This window comes from Bos grunniens, chromosome 8 (genome assembly GCF_055505025.1).
Source record: "Bos grunniens cultivar Pamir isolate PY7600 chromosome 8, Bosgru_T2T1.0, whole genome shotgun sequence".
NCBI lineage: Eukaryota > Metazoa > Chordata > Mammalia > Artiodactyla > Bovidae > Bos > Bos grunniens.
Window position 1 is genome coordinate 22,541,348 of NC_141172.1, and position 16,587 is coordinate 22,557,934.

Sequence of the window (16,587 nt, forward strand, 5' to 3'; positions counted from 1 at the left end):
CTTGTTTTCTTTTTTCTGTTTTCATTGGAAAAAGTTACGTGACCATTGGGTATTGTACAGGTTAGAGCTCCTGCCTTGCTTCTGTCGCATCTTGAGAACTTGTGTGTGCCAGGACCTTTGCTGAGTCTTCCACATACATCATCCTGTTTGACCCTTACATGGTCCAGATGAGGCACCTGAGGCTCAGACGACTGGTGTAACTTTGCAAAGGTGGCCTGGCTAATTCGAAATGGATCCCAGATTGGCATCCAGGTGTACCCGAGCCCTGGACGCTCTTCATGTTCCTGAGCAAATGTTTCTGTCCTTAAGGAGTGAAAGGGAATTAGAGATGAGGTCCCTGAATATATGATAAAAAGGAAGTCTGTTAAGTGTCAAATCAGTGCTTCAGACAGTTAATACTTCAGAAAGGTAAAGAGAGAAGAGATGATAGTACCTTGTGGGCTGGAAAGGTTTTATAAGGAAACTGGGATTGGAACTAGCAGAAGATAATAAGAGTAGAATCAAAGAATGAGAGACAGGAAGAGGACCGATCATAGGTGGGAAATACTGGGCCTGTTGGTGGTGAATCAGTGCAGTTGGATCCAGCATAAGAGGTTTGGTGGCGAACAAAAGGAGGAAGGTTGAAAAGGTAGATTGGAGCCCTGCAGACCTGGGTTATGTGCTGTATGGTCCTGATGTACAACATGTACATTTCGACTTCTTTGTGATATTGACTACCAATATGCAGCCTTAGCTAGCATAGTTTCAGTTGGCTTGTGATTGATTTTGAATGAATGGAAATTTTAGCTCATAGGGCATATCTCATTTCCCAAGTCTAAATAAGTCTTTCTTCATAAGAATACAAAAACCGTATTGTTTCTTATATATTCTTATGATATAAATAGATTTGAAGTGTTTATATGTATCACAATATTTCAGTAAATATTCTTTGGTGGAGGTAATGGAGAATAGTGAGTCTTAATGACATTGGGAGATACTGGGTTTGGGATTTTTCTAAGGAAGGAGGGTGATCTTGCCACTTTTTGATATGAAAATTAGGATATCTCAGAGAACTGAGAGGTTTGGGGTAGAGTGATATACATCACAGACTAGACATAGATAGTATGTTTGTTAGGAAACTGATAATTGATTTCAAGCTTTGGGTCACAAGGATCTGTCCTCAGTTTCCCTAAAGCGTTAGGGCAGGGTTTAACAACTGAGGTCAAGTCATTCATGACCGTGGCTGACACTGATGCTCTATCCCTTATCAAGACTTGGATAAATAATTAATGTATTTGATTTATAGATGGACATAAGTCTCAGTGAACTCCGGGAGTTGGTGATGGACAGGGAGGCCTGGCATGCTGCGATTCATGGGGTCGCAAAGAGTCGGACATGACTGAGTGACTGATCTGATCTGATCTGATTATTATTGTAGATTCTAAACAAGAAATAAAGAATAACTCAGAGTTAGCTGGGGCTTGGCCAGGTGGCATGAAAATTGAGAACGATGTAGGTGGAAGGATGGGATTTATTTATTTATTTTTTCTTGTTTTTAAAGGAAAGAAGAATGTCTTTTTGCCTATAACTCTCATCTCACATATTCTTTTTTTTTTTTTTTTTAATGTTTCAGTGTGCAAAGATCCACCTTACAAAGTAGAAGAATCTGGGTATGCTGGTTTCATTTTGCCAATTGAGGTTTATTTTAAAAACAAGGTATGTAATCTTTACTCATTAATCTTTCAATAGAAGATCCTTCATTAACCAAACAATGTTTAAAATAGTTTGATTTATAAGCACTTTGATCACCACATGGTTTTTAAAAAATGTTAAATTTATCTTCTAGGAATTTTGGCTATTGTTGTCCTTAAATAAAGAGGAAGTGGCTAGAGAAAGATAATTTCAGTTCTGAGGAGTCAGATTATGTGAAATTCATTAAATGTCTCTTTTAAGAGAAGAGTGATTGTCAATTTGAAAAAGAAGATTAATATATGTTTGTAAAATAGAAAAGAGAAATTATGGCTTTTCAGTGAAATGATCTTTTTCTCATTTCCATACTTCTAGAATTTTGAGACTTTTGAAGAATTGTCTTTTATTTTTCTTTATTTGATCTTTATCTGACACACATACAGAACACACAAATATACAGTTATATCAGCTGCTGCTAAGTCGCTTCAGTCATGTCTGATTCTTAGCGACCCCATGGACTGCAGCCTACCAGGCTCCTCCATCCATGGGATTTTCCAGGTGAGAGTACTGGAGTGGGTTGCCATTGCCTTCTCTGGTTATATCAGAAGTGGATATTATGAATTCTACTGGATTTTAAAAATTTCAGCAGTGCATATATGGCAAAACACACAGACTATATAATATTGGACAAATTGCTCAACCTCTATGGGGCTGACTGTCCTTATTTATAAAATGGGGATAGGATAAGAGTACCTACCTCGTAAAGTGGCTCAGAGGAATTGATCAAATAAAGCAATGTAGAGTATTTAGAATGATGCTTCATATGTAAGTAAGCACTTAGTAAATACTAGCTGTTATTTTTAATCACCCTGTTTCTTTCTTTCATTCCTTTCCTGATTACTAAGGTAATCATAGTTCCTAAAACCTGCCCCAAAGTGAGATAATTCACTTTTTAAAAAAAAAGAATTGAGCTATTAGAATGTTGTGTCATCCAAGCTAGTGCTCCACAGCCTGGTGCTTGGACCAGCAGCATTGGCATCACCCAAGAGCTGGTTGGAAATGAGATTCTCAGGCTCTATCCCAGATCTGTTGAATCAGAATCTCTGGGATGGGGCCTGGAAATCTGCATCTTTACTGGCCTTCCAGGTAAACAAACACCAGTAAGTATGAAAACCCTGATAAGCCACTCCTGGAATACTGCCTCACCAACTTTTTCTTTTTCCTTTTAATTGAAGTATAGTTGATTGCAATATTGTGTTCCATTGGCTTTTTTTTTTTTTTAGGTCTTTGTTGTGTTTGCTACAATATTGCTTCTGTTTCATGGTTTGGTTTTTTGACGGAGAGACATGTGGGATCTTCACTCCCTGACCAGGGATCGAACTCATATCCCCTGCATTGGAAAGTGAAGTGTTAACCGCTGGACCACCATGAAGGTCCCTCCACTGACTTTTTCAATGTATAGAAGGTTCTGCCTTCGGTTCAGTAAAAGCCTTTTTGTGATTAAGAGATAATTTGCTTTTAAATAAGCTCTAATGAAACTATCCTTAAAAGTTGGAATGTGTAGAAAACAGGGGTAGATTTTATTTTCCATATTTAAAAATTTTTTTCAAAAGCCAGTTTCCTCATGTGCCACATTGCTGCTCCCTGATCCTCCTACACGTTACCCTTTTAAATTGTTTTTCTGTATGTTTGTATTTTGGGAACATTATTTGGTGGTATTACACAGTATTACACATAATCTATTTCTGTGTAAATATTTGAGTATTTACTTTGTCCATGGCAGTTTGCTAAACCTTTTACATATGTTACTTTATTCAGCTGGTTTATAAGAACTTTTGAGAGGTTATTATTCCTACTCTACAGGAGAGGAAACTGAGTCATGGAAAGATTACATGGCTTGTCCAAGGCCACACACAGTTGGAAAGTGTTAAAACCAGATTCTTAATCTAGGTCTTTCTCTCCATTGGCAATTCTCTTAACTTCTGTTCCTTAGCAGAAGTCACTCTTTGCCAGGATAATTACCTTCCTCAGTAGTAATATCACTGAAATGTTCACATGTTTTTCATCACATCAAAATTTGGTGAGATGTGCTCTGTCTATTCATAAGACATGCTTTCACGCTGAGGTATAGATTTGTTTTTTTCTCATTTCAAGATTTCCCTTAAGAAATTAGTTTTTAGCTTTCTTTTTTTCCTTCATTAAAAAATTGAGATATAGCTTACACATCATAAAATTCATCCTTTAAAAGTGTACAGCTCTGTGGGTTTTAATATATTGTACAAACATCACCAGTGTTTAATTCTAGGACATTTTCATCACCTCATAAGAAAACCCTGCCTCCATCAGCAACTGCTCCTCATTTCTTCCTCTCCCAATTCCTGGGATGAATCTGTTTCCTTTAAGCCATTCATCTATTTCCTTTCTCTACGTAATATCCTATTCTGGTCAGTTCCTATAAATGGAACCATACCATGTGTGGCCTTTTGTGTCTGGCTTCTTTCATTTAGTGTATTTTCAAGGTTTATCCACGTTATGGGATGTACCGATACTTGCTCCTTTTTATAACTGAATACTGTTCCATTGTATAATGTATCCCACTGTATATGCCATATTTTATTTATATTCGTATTCATAATTTGATGGACATTTGACTTGTTTCCATCTTTGCTGTATGAATACTGCTGCTGTGAACATTCATATGCGAGTTTTTGCATGGATATATGTTTTCAAGTCTCTTGGGCGTATACCTAGGTGGAGTTGTTGGGTCGTGTGGTAACTCTGTGTTTAAATTAACTTTTTGAAGAACTGCCAAACTGTTTTCCAAAAATGACTGTACTATTTTACATTTCTACCGGCAGTATATGAAAGGTACATTGAAAGCTTTAGTTTGAAAATAATGCTGCAATGAAGTATCTTGCCTCCTACTTTGTTCTTAACTTCTCTGGTCACTTTTACAAGCTCTCATTTCTTCAGAGAAATATATTTTCTGAACTGCCAAGTTCCCTTCTTTACAGAAATAATTGGAATCTCCTCATCCACCTGATTTAAAAAGAAAATAAATGCAGGATGAAGAGAACACGTGGCCACACTCAAATGTGGCCTTCTTGGTAATTTGGGGAGCAACTCTTGTGACTGAAAGACATACTATTTATTCACTTGTGAGGAAGTTTCAATTTCTTAAAATATGAAAGAATAAAAATGCACTTGAGATGAAAAATAGTTATTCCTTGGGAGCCAGTGTGAAATAGACATGTTGGCTGACCACTGTTTAGTAGGTATTCTATTTAGTGTCCAGATAAGTTGACATCATGAGAAACGCTGGGCTGGAAGAAACACAAACTGGAATCAAGATTGCCGAGAGAAATATCAATAACCTCAGATATGCAGATGACACCACCCTTATGGCAGACAGTGAAGAGGAACTTAAAAGCCTCTTGATGAAAGTGAAAATGGAGAGTGAAAAAGTTGGCTTAAAGCTCAACATTCAGAAAACGAAGATCATGGCATCTGGTCCCACCACTTCATGGGAAATAGATGGGGAAACAGTGGAAACAGTGTCAGACTTTATTTTTCTGGGCTCCAAAATCACTATAGATGGTGATTGCAGCCATGAAATTAAAAGATGCTTACTCCTTGGAAGGAAAGTTATGACCAACCTAGACAGCATATTCAAAAACAGAGACATTACTTTGCCAACAAAGGTTCATCTAGTCAAGGCTATGGTGGTCATGTGGTCATGTATGGATGTGAGAGTTGGACCGTGAAGAAGGCTGAGCACCGAAGAATTTATGCTTTTGAACTGTGGTGTTGGAGAAGACTCTTGAGAGTCCCTTGGACTGCAAGGAGATCCAACCAGTTCATTCTGAAGGAGATCAGCCCTGGGATTTCTTTGGAAGGAATGATGCTGAAGCTGAAACTCCAGTACTTTGGCCACCTGATGTGAAGAGTTGACTCATTGGAAAAGACTCTGATGCTGGGAGGGATTGAGGGCAGGAGGAGAAGGGGACGACAGAGGATGAGATGGCTGGATGGCATCACTGACTCGATGGACGTGAGTCTGGGTGAACTCTGGGAGTTGGTGATGGACAAGGAGGCCTGGCGTGCTGCGATTCATGGGGTCGCAAAGAGTCGGACACGACTGAGCGACTGATCTGATTTGATTTTCTAGTAGATTTTCTTTAAGATTTTATACTTAATAATTGCCATTTCCCTCCCCCCGCCCCCAGGTGCACAATGAAAAGTATTTCAGTGTTTATAATATGAAAAAGTACATACATACATACATACATACATACATGTGCTCAGTTGTGCCCAACTCTTTGCAACCCCGTGGACTGTAGCCCACCAGGCTCCTCTTGTCATGGAATTTTCCTAGCAAGAATACTGGAGTGAGTTGCCATTTCCTCCTCCAGGGGAATCTTCCTGACTCAGGAATGGAACCCACATCCCTTGGGTCTCCTGCATTGGCAGACGAATTCTTTACCACTGTGCCAGGATATACCTAATTGTAGAGATGGGGGTTAATTACTGATGGGTTAATAATGCACACACCGCTATCTAGCAATTAATGTAGCAAGATGGACATGTCTATAAAACAAAAATGATGACTTAAATGTTACAGAAGTCGTTGTATATGGTTACGATATCACTTATGTGTGCAGCCATCACTTATGTGTGAAGGCAAGAATAAATGAGGTTACAGAGACACACATATGTAGTACAAGAGCCTGAGTGGAAAGGACAGCACAGGAACCAAAGGGCATGGCTTACTGGGGGAAGAGGGATGGAAAGGCCTGTATTTATAAAACTTATTTCTTTAGAGAAAAAGGCAAACTAACATGGTGTAAGTGTTATTATCTGTTTAAACTCAGTGGAAAATGCATGGGTGTAGTATTTTAAGTACTTTTCTGTATGTTCTTGATTCTTGAAAATTATTACTGTGTCATCTCTCTTAATTTATCTTAGACTATCTTAGAAACCAAAATTTTGCTGTCTTTTATTCTGGATCTCCAAGCTGGATATATTTCTTATTTCTCTTCCTACTGAAATGACCCATGGGTGAAAATTTAGTAGGTCTGTGCCATTTCTCCAGAATGTTCATTTCATTTCTTTTGAGTGTATATCATTGTATTTATCCCTGGAATTTACTTAACTCTGTCTTGTAGAAAGAACATCCATTATAATAATGGTTTATAAAAAAAAAGTATTATTTCAAGTTTTCATAGGGGATGAGAGAAAGCAGCAAAAGACCTGCACTTGGTGTTGGAAGGGGCCTGCCACCACGTTTTCAGTATATATCATCCTGTCCTTGGTCCCATCTCCATCCTAGTACTTTTCCTGCTTACAATAAGCTTGTCTTCAGTTTTGCTCACTTATTTGAGAGGTCAGAGTCAAGAGGAGTGGTGGAGTGTCAGTGCTTGTTTTGAGTTCTTGTTTGTTTCTTCTCTTATTTTGTGGTTGTATGCAATGAAACAAGCCTATCTGTGAGAATCATGTGTGTTTCAGAAACTAAACCAACAGGCCCACTGAAACATAATTGACTGTAGCACTTCAGGTTTGAAAAAAATCCCATGCTTCTCTCTTTCATTCTGTCCTCAGAAAAGTACATAAGTAAATGTCAAGGTCTGAAGCAGACTGAGAGGAATAATTTAATGTTGCCAAAACCAGATTTCCAAACTCTAGGAAATGTATTTGTTTTATATGGAGAATAAGTACATGCTTCCTTGTTTGAACTTTGAAGAAAAATCTTTTCTATGGAGCATAGATTGATGTTAGATTGATGTCAGCCCTCTGAGAAAGATATTCAGTTGGTCAGAACACACATTTATGGGTACTTTTATTTTTATTTATATTAAAATATTGTATTTCATTTATATTATGGGTACTATAAAAAATTTTAAAAGAAACTTGCCCTTAGGATTCATGCAAAGATAGCCACTTTCTGTGTTCATTTAGCCTTAGTTTTACTGAAAAGTGATTTTTTTTTTCCTTCTTTTTGCTCTTGGTTTTAAACTGATATGAACTGTAAAGTGATATTACTACCTCACTCTTTTTCTTCTGGTAATTATTATATTCATCAGTCTATTTTTTTTTCCTTTAAAAAGTGTGCAGGAATATACTGCTAGGAAAAGTGAATGGACTAAAACTTAGGCGTTATTCCTTTCACTTCATTTGATCATTGTTAACTATTTGGTATGGCCTTTCCAGTTTTCTCCCCATGCATTTGCATAGATAAAAAAATATGTCTGTGTAGAGCTTGGCAAGAGCATAATATATCACATTTTAATATTTTCCTGTGACTTGCCTTTAATTCCCCTAGTGATATGCCTTTCCAAGTTTTTGGAAATATCTGCATGGTATTCCATGGTAATGATATCATGCAGATTATCCACATTTTTTGTCTACTATAAACAATGCTACCTCGAACATTGTATTTTACATCTATATCTACATTTATGTACCTTTGCACACATATTTGAGTATTTCTGTGGAGAAGATTCTTAGAAGCAGAATTACTGAGTTAAACATTGTATGCATTTAGTATGTTGATAGATGTTGCTAGTGTGTCTTCTCAAAGGCTTTACCAATTTGCATTCCCAATTGTAAGATAGAAAATGGCCCTTCTTATTTTTCAAATGAATTCTATGGTTATAATGACTATTTTCAATTCAGAGAAAAGGCAGATAAGCTAAAAAAAAAATGATTATGATAATTACATTAGTAAAGGAATGCTCTAACAAGGGTGTCTAATTCAGATGGGTTGGGAGGGTTTGGGAGACTTTTCACGGGAGTTCTTGCTTCAGTTAGGTCTTGAATGATGAGTCTGTCTGCTGGGAGGGGAAACATTTTTGACAATGGGGAAGACTATATGTGAAAGGCAAATTGACTGAGATAGTAGGAAGCACTGGGGAACAGCAAGTGCTTCACCTTTGTGAAAGGACAGAGCATAGTAAGAGCACAAAGGGAATGCAGGAAAGGTATTAAAAGACTGTAATGGTTATTACCAGGAAGTGGGATTTTATCCTGTAGAAAATGATGAGCCATTAAAGGCTTTTATGTCAGTAGGAAGAAGTAATCTTACTTTTGTGTTAGAAAGATCACTCTCTTGTCATAGTGGGTAGTAGAAAGGGGTAAGTTTAAAAACAGAGGCAACCAGATGAGGAATGGTCAAGGTCCAAGCTCAGGCAGCGGTTAGGGTGACTAGAGCACTGGGGATAGATTTGAGAGCTCCTCAGGAGGAATTCTGAATAGACCTCAGAAACAGTTTGACTGTGATGAGTAAGCGAGAAGGAAGTGTTTCGAATGATTTTTGTGTATGTTAGCCTTGGTTTCTGCTTGCCATCGTGTAGAGTATAGGGGAAAGGACACATGAAGATAACTTCAGTTTAGGATAATGCATGGCTTTGCTGCGGCTGCGGTTCATCCCAGTGGAGGTGTGGTTAGACTGGAACACGTGCAAAGGGAGTCAGGTACTGGGCTGGAGGTAAAGAGAGGGGAGTCATGGTCATATAGGAGGAACTAACTTCCTGTAAGTGGGTGTTGTCTCCCTGGGGAACTTTGCGAAAAATTAAAGGGCATTTAAGAGTCAATGAAAAAGGAAACGCAGCAGCTTGTGATGAAAACTAAGAAGGAATGCCAGTAAGTGTGAGGAAAATGGCACCCTGAGAGAGAATGGCATTCTGATCAAGGAAAGAAGTAGCAAGTTTTCTGCCAGATGAGTAATAGAAGTGAGAGATAGTGAGTGAATGAGTAGAGACTATGATTTAGGTAAGTCTGAATGAAGAGGTGAGACCCATGAATATGTAGTAGGTAATGCCTACATTCTGACAGTTTTAGTTGCTAAGACTTTTTAGTCAAAAGAACTGGGTTCAAATCACTTGGTTATATTATGTGTTAGTAATATAACAAACTCTTTTTCGAAAAAGAAAAACATTGTTTATTTGACTGTGTAGTTTTAGAAAATACTGTATTTAAAAAAACACACAAATTCCTCATGTTGCTGGTGGGATTTTAAAATGGTGCGGTCACCCTGGAAAACAGTAAGGTCGTTCCTAAAAAATGTGCAACATAGAGTTACCTTATTACCCAGAAATTGCACTCCTAAGTGTATACCCAGGAGAAATTTAGCAGCATTGTTCATAATGGCCAGAAATGGAAACAACTCACATTTCTATTTACCAACAAATGGATAACCCAAAACAAGAATACCCATATGATGTGTTATTATTCAGCTGTAAAAAGGAACTGACAGATGCTACAACATGGATAAACCTCAAAAACATCATGCTGAGTATGAGAAGCCAGTCACAAAAGATCACAAAATATTGTGTACATATTTTATGTATGTTCATGTATTTATGCAAAATGTCTGGAATAAGCAACCTCATAGAAACAGAAATAGATTAGTGATGCCAGGGGATGCAGGATCTGGGGGACTGGGTAATGACTACCAAAGAGTTTGAGATATCTTTCTGGAGTGATGGAAATCTGAAATTAGAAGGTGGTGATAATTTCATAACTCTGTGAATGTACTAAAACCCAGTAAGTATTACACTCCTAATGGGTAAATTTTATGATATGTGAATTATTTCTCAATAAAGCTATTATTAAAAAAACATAAATAGCTGTTATTAAAAAAGTAAAATGGCGAAGCTAATGACTAATGGAAAAAATGTAACATTTCACAGAGATGGTTAATATCTATAATACACAAGGACTTATATAAAAAGTAATAAATTCTAAGTGTTTTAATTTCCTCATCTGTGAAACAGAGCTGACAACTGACCCTAAGGAGAGCTATGAGAATTAAATGAGATCAATGTTAAAAAACATATTATTGTTATTATTATGCTGAGTATTCATTTCCCTGTGGATGCCTGAGAATCAGGAAAGGTTTAGATATTTAACTAGCTAAAGTAATGGCTGGAGAGTAGAACCTTGAGTATCATGGAATTATAATTATTGTGTTCTCTTGGATATGGTGCTGTTTTGTCCTCCAGGAAAATGCCACATGTTCATTCATTTCACAGGCGTTATTGCATTTTTACGATGCACAGGGCACTAAGCTAGTTGTTGAGGGTACAGTGATGACCCAGCCATTATTCCTACTTTCAAACATCTTATGATCCAGCAGGGTAAAGGGAGGTAGTAAGAAGAGAGTTATTCTAAGACGTGGCAAGGATAAGAGAGAGAGGCACACAGAACAGAGGAGAGGTAGTTAGGATCAGAGTTCAGAGAAGCCTTCCCAGTAAAACCTGAAGAGAGAGAGATGAGTAGAAGTTACCCATGTAAAGCAGAAGGTGGAGAAATGGAGGTAGATAATGACCTTAGTAATGTAAAGCAAGAGTGAAACCCAGAGTTAACTGAGAATGAGTGAAATCTGGGAGCAACCCACCGCAGCATGTGGCTAGACCATCAGATGGGTGGAAAGGCTACGGTGAGACTCGGAACCAAGAGTAGATGTTGAAAATCCTAAGTGGCATGTGCTGCTGCTGCTAGGTCGCTTCAGTCGTGTCCGACTCTGTGCGACCCCATAGACGGCAGCCCACCAGGCTCTGCCGTCCCTGGGATTCTCCAGGCAAGAATAGTGGAGTGGGTTGCCTTTTCCTTCTCCAATGCATGAAAGTGAAAAGTGAAAGTGAAGTTGCTCAGTCGTGTCTGACCCTCAGCGACCCCATGGACTGCAGCCTTCCAGGCTCCTCAGTCCATGGGACCTTCCAGGCAAGAGTACTGGAGTGGGGTGCCATTGCCTTCTCCTAAGTGGCGTATAGGTGAGCTCAGATTGTTATTCTGATGGCACTGGGAACTTGTGAAATTTTAATCAAGGAGTGAAAATGGCTAGGTTTTTGTTTCATATGGATAATTTGGAGGCCTGAATGAAGAAGGAATTGATAATCTATCCTGAAGTGGGAAGAGCTATTAGAGGAAGGATTTTGTACTAGTTTGGGCAATGTGTAAGAGCATGCCAGTTATGGGTTAGAGGGCTTCTTCAGGAAATATTTTAAAAGAGAAAATGGTAGCTCTTGATGATGGGTGTAGGGTGGTAGAGGCAGGGGAGGAAGAGTGGCTTCAGGGGTGTCTTAGGGTTCCAGTTGAGTGACTGTGTTAGTGGTGTTATACCTCTTGAGAGATTGCTAGAAAGATGATGAATTTATTCTTTTCAGTTTTCCTCAAAGAAAAACTAATTTTTCAGATGTTTCCATTTTGCTTTGTAGATAGTTCCGTGATGATTTTTTTCCCCGGTACTTCTTTGACACTGTAGCTGTTAGACCTCTGGGTCTTTTCTGATCCTTATCAGAAGTTAACTTTTGCTTTAAATCTCTATTTATGCCTAACTCTCTGTGTTCTTTTTTTTTTTTTTTTAACTTTTAGGAGGAACCTAAGAAAGTTCGCTTTGATTATGACTTATTCCTGCATCTTGAAGGCCATCCACCAGTGAATCACCTCCGCTGTGAAAAACTGACTTTCAACAATCCCACAGAGGAGTTCAGAAGAAAGTTGCTGAAGGCAGGAGGGGTAAGTGATTCTGTCTTCTTGTGGAAAGCCTTCCCATAAAAAGCTAGTTCCTAGTGTGTCAAGGGAGAAGGCGATGGCACCCACTCCAGTGCTCTTGCCTGGAAGATCCCATGGGCGGAGGAGCCTGGTGGGCTGCAGTCCATGGGGTCGCTAAGAGTCGGACGCGACTGAGTGACTTCACTTTCACTTTTCGCTTTCATGCATTGGAGAAGGAAATGGCAACCCACTCCAGTGTTCTTGCCTGGAGAATCCCAGGGACGGCGGAGCCTGGTGGGCTGCCGTCTCTGGGGTCGCACAGAGTCGGACAGGACTGAAGTGACTTAGCAGCAGCAGCAGCAGTGTGTCAAGAAGTACGATAGTGTTTTGAGAGAGGTAAAAGAAATGAAGCACCTTAATGACCTCACTGTGTACTCATGGTTTGAAAAGAAGAGGTAAGCAAACAATATTTTAAGTAGGTATGAGTCTGAAATTACATTATTGGTTAGAACAGCCTTATAGTCTTATTTGGGCTTCCCTGCTTGCTCGGTGATAAAGAATCCACCTGCAATGCAGGAGACAACGAAGAGACTCTGGTTTGGTCCCTGGGTCAGAAAGATCCCCTGGAGGAGGGCGTGGCAATCCACTCTAGTATTCTTGCCTGGAGAATCCCACGGACAGAGGAGTCTGGTGGGCTACAGTCCATAGGGTCACAAAGAGTCAGGCACTATTGAAGTGAATTAGCATGCATGTGTAGTCTACACAGTTCAGATTTATTTCGACAGCAATCCAAACCCAAACTATTTTCAGTTAAGAACAGTACCTTAATTTTATTTTGGTGTATTGAAAGTTACATTAAAAACTATATTGTCCAAATTTTAAGGTCAAAATTAACAGAAAAGATGTACTCATTCAAATTACGTATTTTTCATTTAAAAGCATATTTTTGTTTGTTTGAATTGTGTGTAGGTAATAGATGGATTTTTCTTTTTAAGATAATGATAATTAGCATGGTAAGTTTTTGCCCATGTGAATTGGCTAGGATAGGGAAAGACTTTTAAGTGGAATTTCTCATAAACATGGAATGTTTGCTTGCAGCGAAGTCAGCTGCACAGACAAACATGGGTCGAAATCTACTTAACATTGAGTGCTCCTGGGACCATCAGCTTCTACTTTAGCTGAACTCCTTGTGTCATATTATGTAGGCAGTTCAGATCCCATATCATTTTGCAGTGTGTTGTTTTCTTTTTTTATTATATATATGTTTTTCCCCTTTTTTTCCCAGTGCATTCTTTAGGATTCCCTTCCTTTAGTTTTACTGAAATGTTTTTGAAGTTTTGCATTCATGAGCTTATTATTTGAAGGGTATGTAGATGGTAACTTCTTAAGATGTCTCCTTTCACTGATAAACTCTACCTGAGAGCTTTGTAGGAAAGAATTGGATTTTATACAGGGCAACATACATCTGAAGTTTTACAAGAACTTCTACCACATTTCATTCCACACTGTATTGCATGTCAGTAGATTATGGGTTAAATAGATATAGATGGGCCAGCTTTGGAAATGAATGACCATTTATAGTACTTCATGGGGAAATGTATCTTGGTAAAGAAATGGGCTTTTGTCATACAACTTATTTTAAAGTTAGGGATTTATTATATATTTATTCAGGAATGTTTTTTAAACAAACCCTATTTGATTCTTTTTAGTTATCTAGAGCACAGTGTTGATGCTACTTATCTGTGACTATGCCCTTAAAAATGAGCCTGTCCATTTTAAATCCTAATCATTCCCATTATGTTTCTTTTTAAGAGGGTGGCATTTTACGCCTCTGGTTATTCCTCTCGGGTATGTAGTTAGGTAGGTAATTGAAGCATGTGAATTATGGAGCTTGAGTACATCAGGCTTCTGATAAGGGTCGTCGGAAAAAGTAAATATGACACAAGAACTTTTTAAAACATCCACTTAGTCCTGGAGTACTCAAGGGCTGTTTGTGAGCTGGAGAAGAGGTTACAGGTCAGTGATAATGCAGCAGAGTGCAGCACTGCACCCTGATAAGGTCTCTCGTTGATTTCTGTCTTTCTCTCTACTCAGCTTTTATCTCAGAATTATCCTCCTTGACTTCTAACTTCCCTCCTTTGTATTTCTTTAAGTGCTATTCGAAGCCTGCCTGTTTTCCCCCATTAGATTTACATTGTGTCTTGACAACTCTAAAATGTGAAGTACTCAAGCACACCCATTATTCGACATAAGTTCTTTAAGTGACTGACTTGAGTAAATTTTGTAGTAAAATTAACATTTAAAAATTCATTTGAAATACTAGTAATCTCATAGATTCTGTCCATTTCACATGGGAGGGTTAAAATAGTCTTTGATGGAAATGAGAGAATCTGAACTATTAAACTGTCTTACTGAGATTTTTGTATACCTAATATTTTGTTCACCTGACATTTTAATTTTTATCATTGTTGTTGTTCAGTTGCTAAGTAGCGTCCAATGCATTCTGTCATGGTGTCAGCTATTTTATAAGCCGTTTTGATTTGACTGGAGATCTGTTTCTCCAGCTTCATGAAGTATAACTTAAGGTTATAGCATGTTGATTTGATACACTTGTGTATTGCAGAATCATTATCACCATGCATTAGCTAACACCTGCATCACATCAGGTAATTACCATTTCTCTATCATTTGACTTTTAGCAAATTTCACATATATAATTTAGTAACTCTAACCATCATGCTGCACATCAGATCCCTAGAACTTATTCATCTTATAACTAGAAGTGTGTGCTCTTTGATCCATACCTTCCCTTCTCTCGCACCTCCCCTCTCCCACCCCTGGGTAAATACCATTCTGGCCTCTGTTTTTATGAGTTTAACTTTTTTCAGATTGTACATATAAGCAATATCATACATTTTGTCTGACTCATTTCACTTAGCCTAATATTCTCAAGGTTCATCCATGTTGTTGTAAATGGGAGGATGTCCTTCCTTCTCATGGCTGAATAATATTCTGTTATGTACACACGTGCACATACACAAATCTCCACATCGTCTTTATCCATTCATCTGTTGATGGACACTTTGGTTATTTTCATATCTTCAGTTCAGTTCAGTTCAGTCGCTCAGTTATGTCCGACTCTTTGGGACCCCATGATTTGCAGCACGCCAGGCCTCCCTGTCCATCACCAACTCCCAGAGTTCACTCAAACTCACATCCATTGAGTCAGTGATGCCATCCAGCCATCTCATCCTCTGTCGTCCCCTTCTCCTCCTGCCCCCAATCCCTCCCAGCATCAGAGTCTTTTCCAATGAGTCAGCTCTTCGCATGAGGTGGCCAAAGTACTGGAGTTTCAGCTTTAGCATTATTTCATATCTTAGCTATTGTGAGAAATGCTACAGTGAACACGGGAGGACAGATATATCTTCAGTATCCCGTTTTAATATCCTTTGGGTATGTCCCCAGAAGTGTGATTGCTGGCTCATATGTAGTTCTATTTTTAATTTTTTGAGGAAGGTTCATATTGTTTTCCATAGTGACTGCACTGTAGGATTTACAGTCTTGACAACAGCACACAAGGGTTCCCTTTTCTCCACATTCTTGTCAACACTTACCATCTCTTGTCTTCTTGGTGATAGCCATTGTTACTGGTATGAGGTAATAGCTTATTTTGATTTGAATTTTTCTGATGATTAGTGATGTCAAGTAACGTTTCATGCACCTGTTGGTCATATGTATATTTTCTTTGGAAAAACATCTATTCGGATTCTCTGACATTTAAAAATCATACTGTTTGAATTTTTTTTTTTTTTTTTGGCCATTGAGTTGTATGAATTCTTTATATATTTTGGATATTAATCTCTTATCAGATATATGATTTGCAAGTATTTTCTCCCATTTCTTTTCATTTTTTTGATGGTTTCCTTTGCTGGGCAGAAGCTTTTTAGTTTGATGTAGTTCCACTTGTTTGTTTTTGCTTTTGTTGCTTTTGCTTTTGCTTTAGAAAATCTTATGCCCATGACTGTTTCTTTGTATAAACATTTTTGTTAACTGGAGCCTGGGGTGAAAGGGGGTGCTGTTTTTCCTCATATTTAAATACTGCATATGTACCATGGAGGTATATGTTGTTTTTAAAGGAAAGAAATCGATCCCTTCTTCATATGTACTATGTGAAATCATGTATAGCTTGAGGCACGAGTAGAGTAAACTTATCATTTGGCTGTAGTTCCTTCTTTTCACTTTTTTCTTTGAAAACAAAAGTACATAGCACTATTAAAAGTAGAACTTGGCTTTTCAAGGGATCAGAAAGGTTGTTTTTAGAGCTGGCAACATCTTAGAAAGTGCTTTTCAGCTTTCAGACGAAAATGATTCCAAAGAACATTTTGCCAGAAGAATCTTGAAAAATGGCAGATTTTCATAATCTATAAA

At 38.2% G+C, this 16,587-nt stretch overlaps 1 protein-coding gene across 7 annotated transcripts in view; it reads left to right on the forward strand.

The window, feature by feature from the left end:
- MLLT3 (MLLT3 super elongation complex subunit) overlaps positions 1-16,587 on the forward strand; it is a 289,068-nt gene that overhangs the window by 160,216 nt on the left and 112,265 nt on the right. For all 7 annotated transcript variants that reach the window (XM_086414334.1, XM_086414328.1, XM_086414329.1 and 4 more), the window contains 2 exons: positions 1,613-1,695; positions 12,040-12,183. In XM_086414334.1, coding sequence (XP_086270460.1) covers positions 1,613-1,695; positions 12,040-12,183 — 227 coding nt within the window. The remainder of the gene's footprint in view (positions 1-1,612; positions 1,696-12,039; positions 12,184-16,587) is intronic.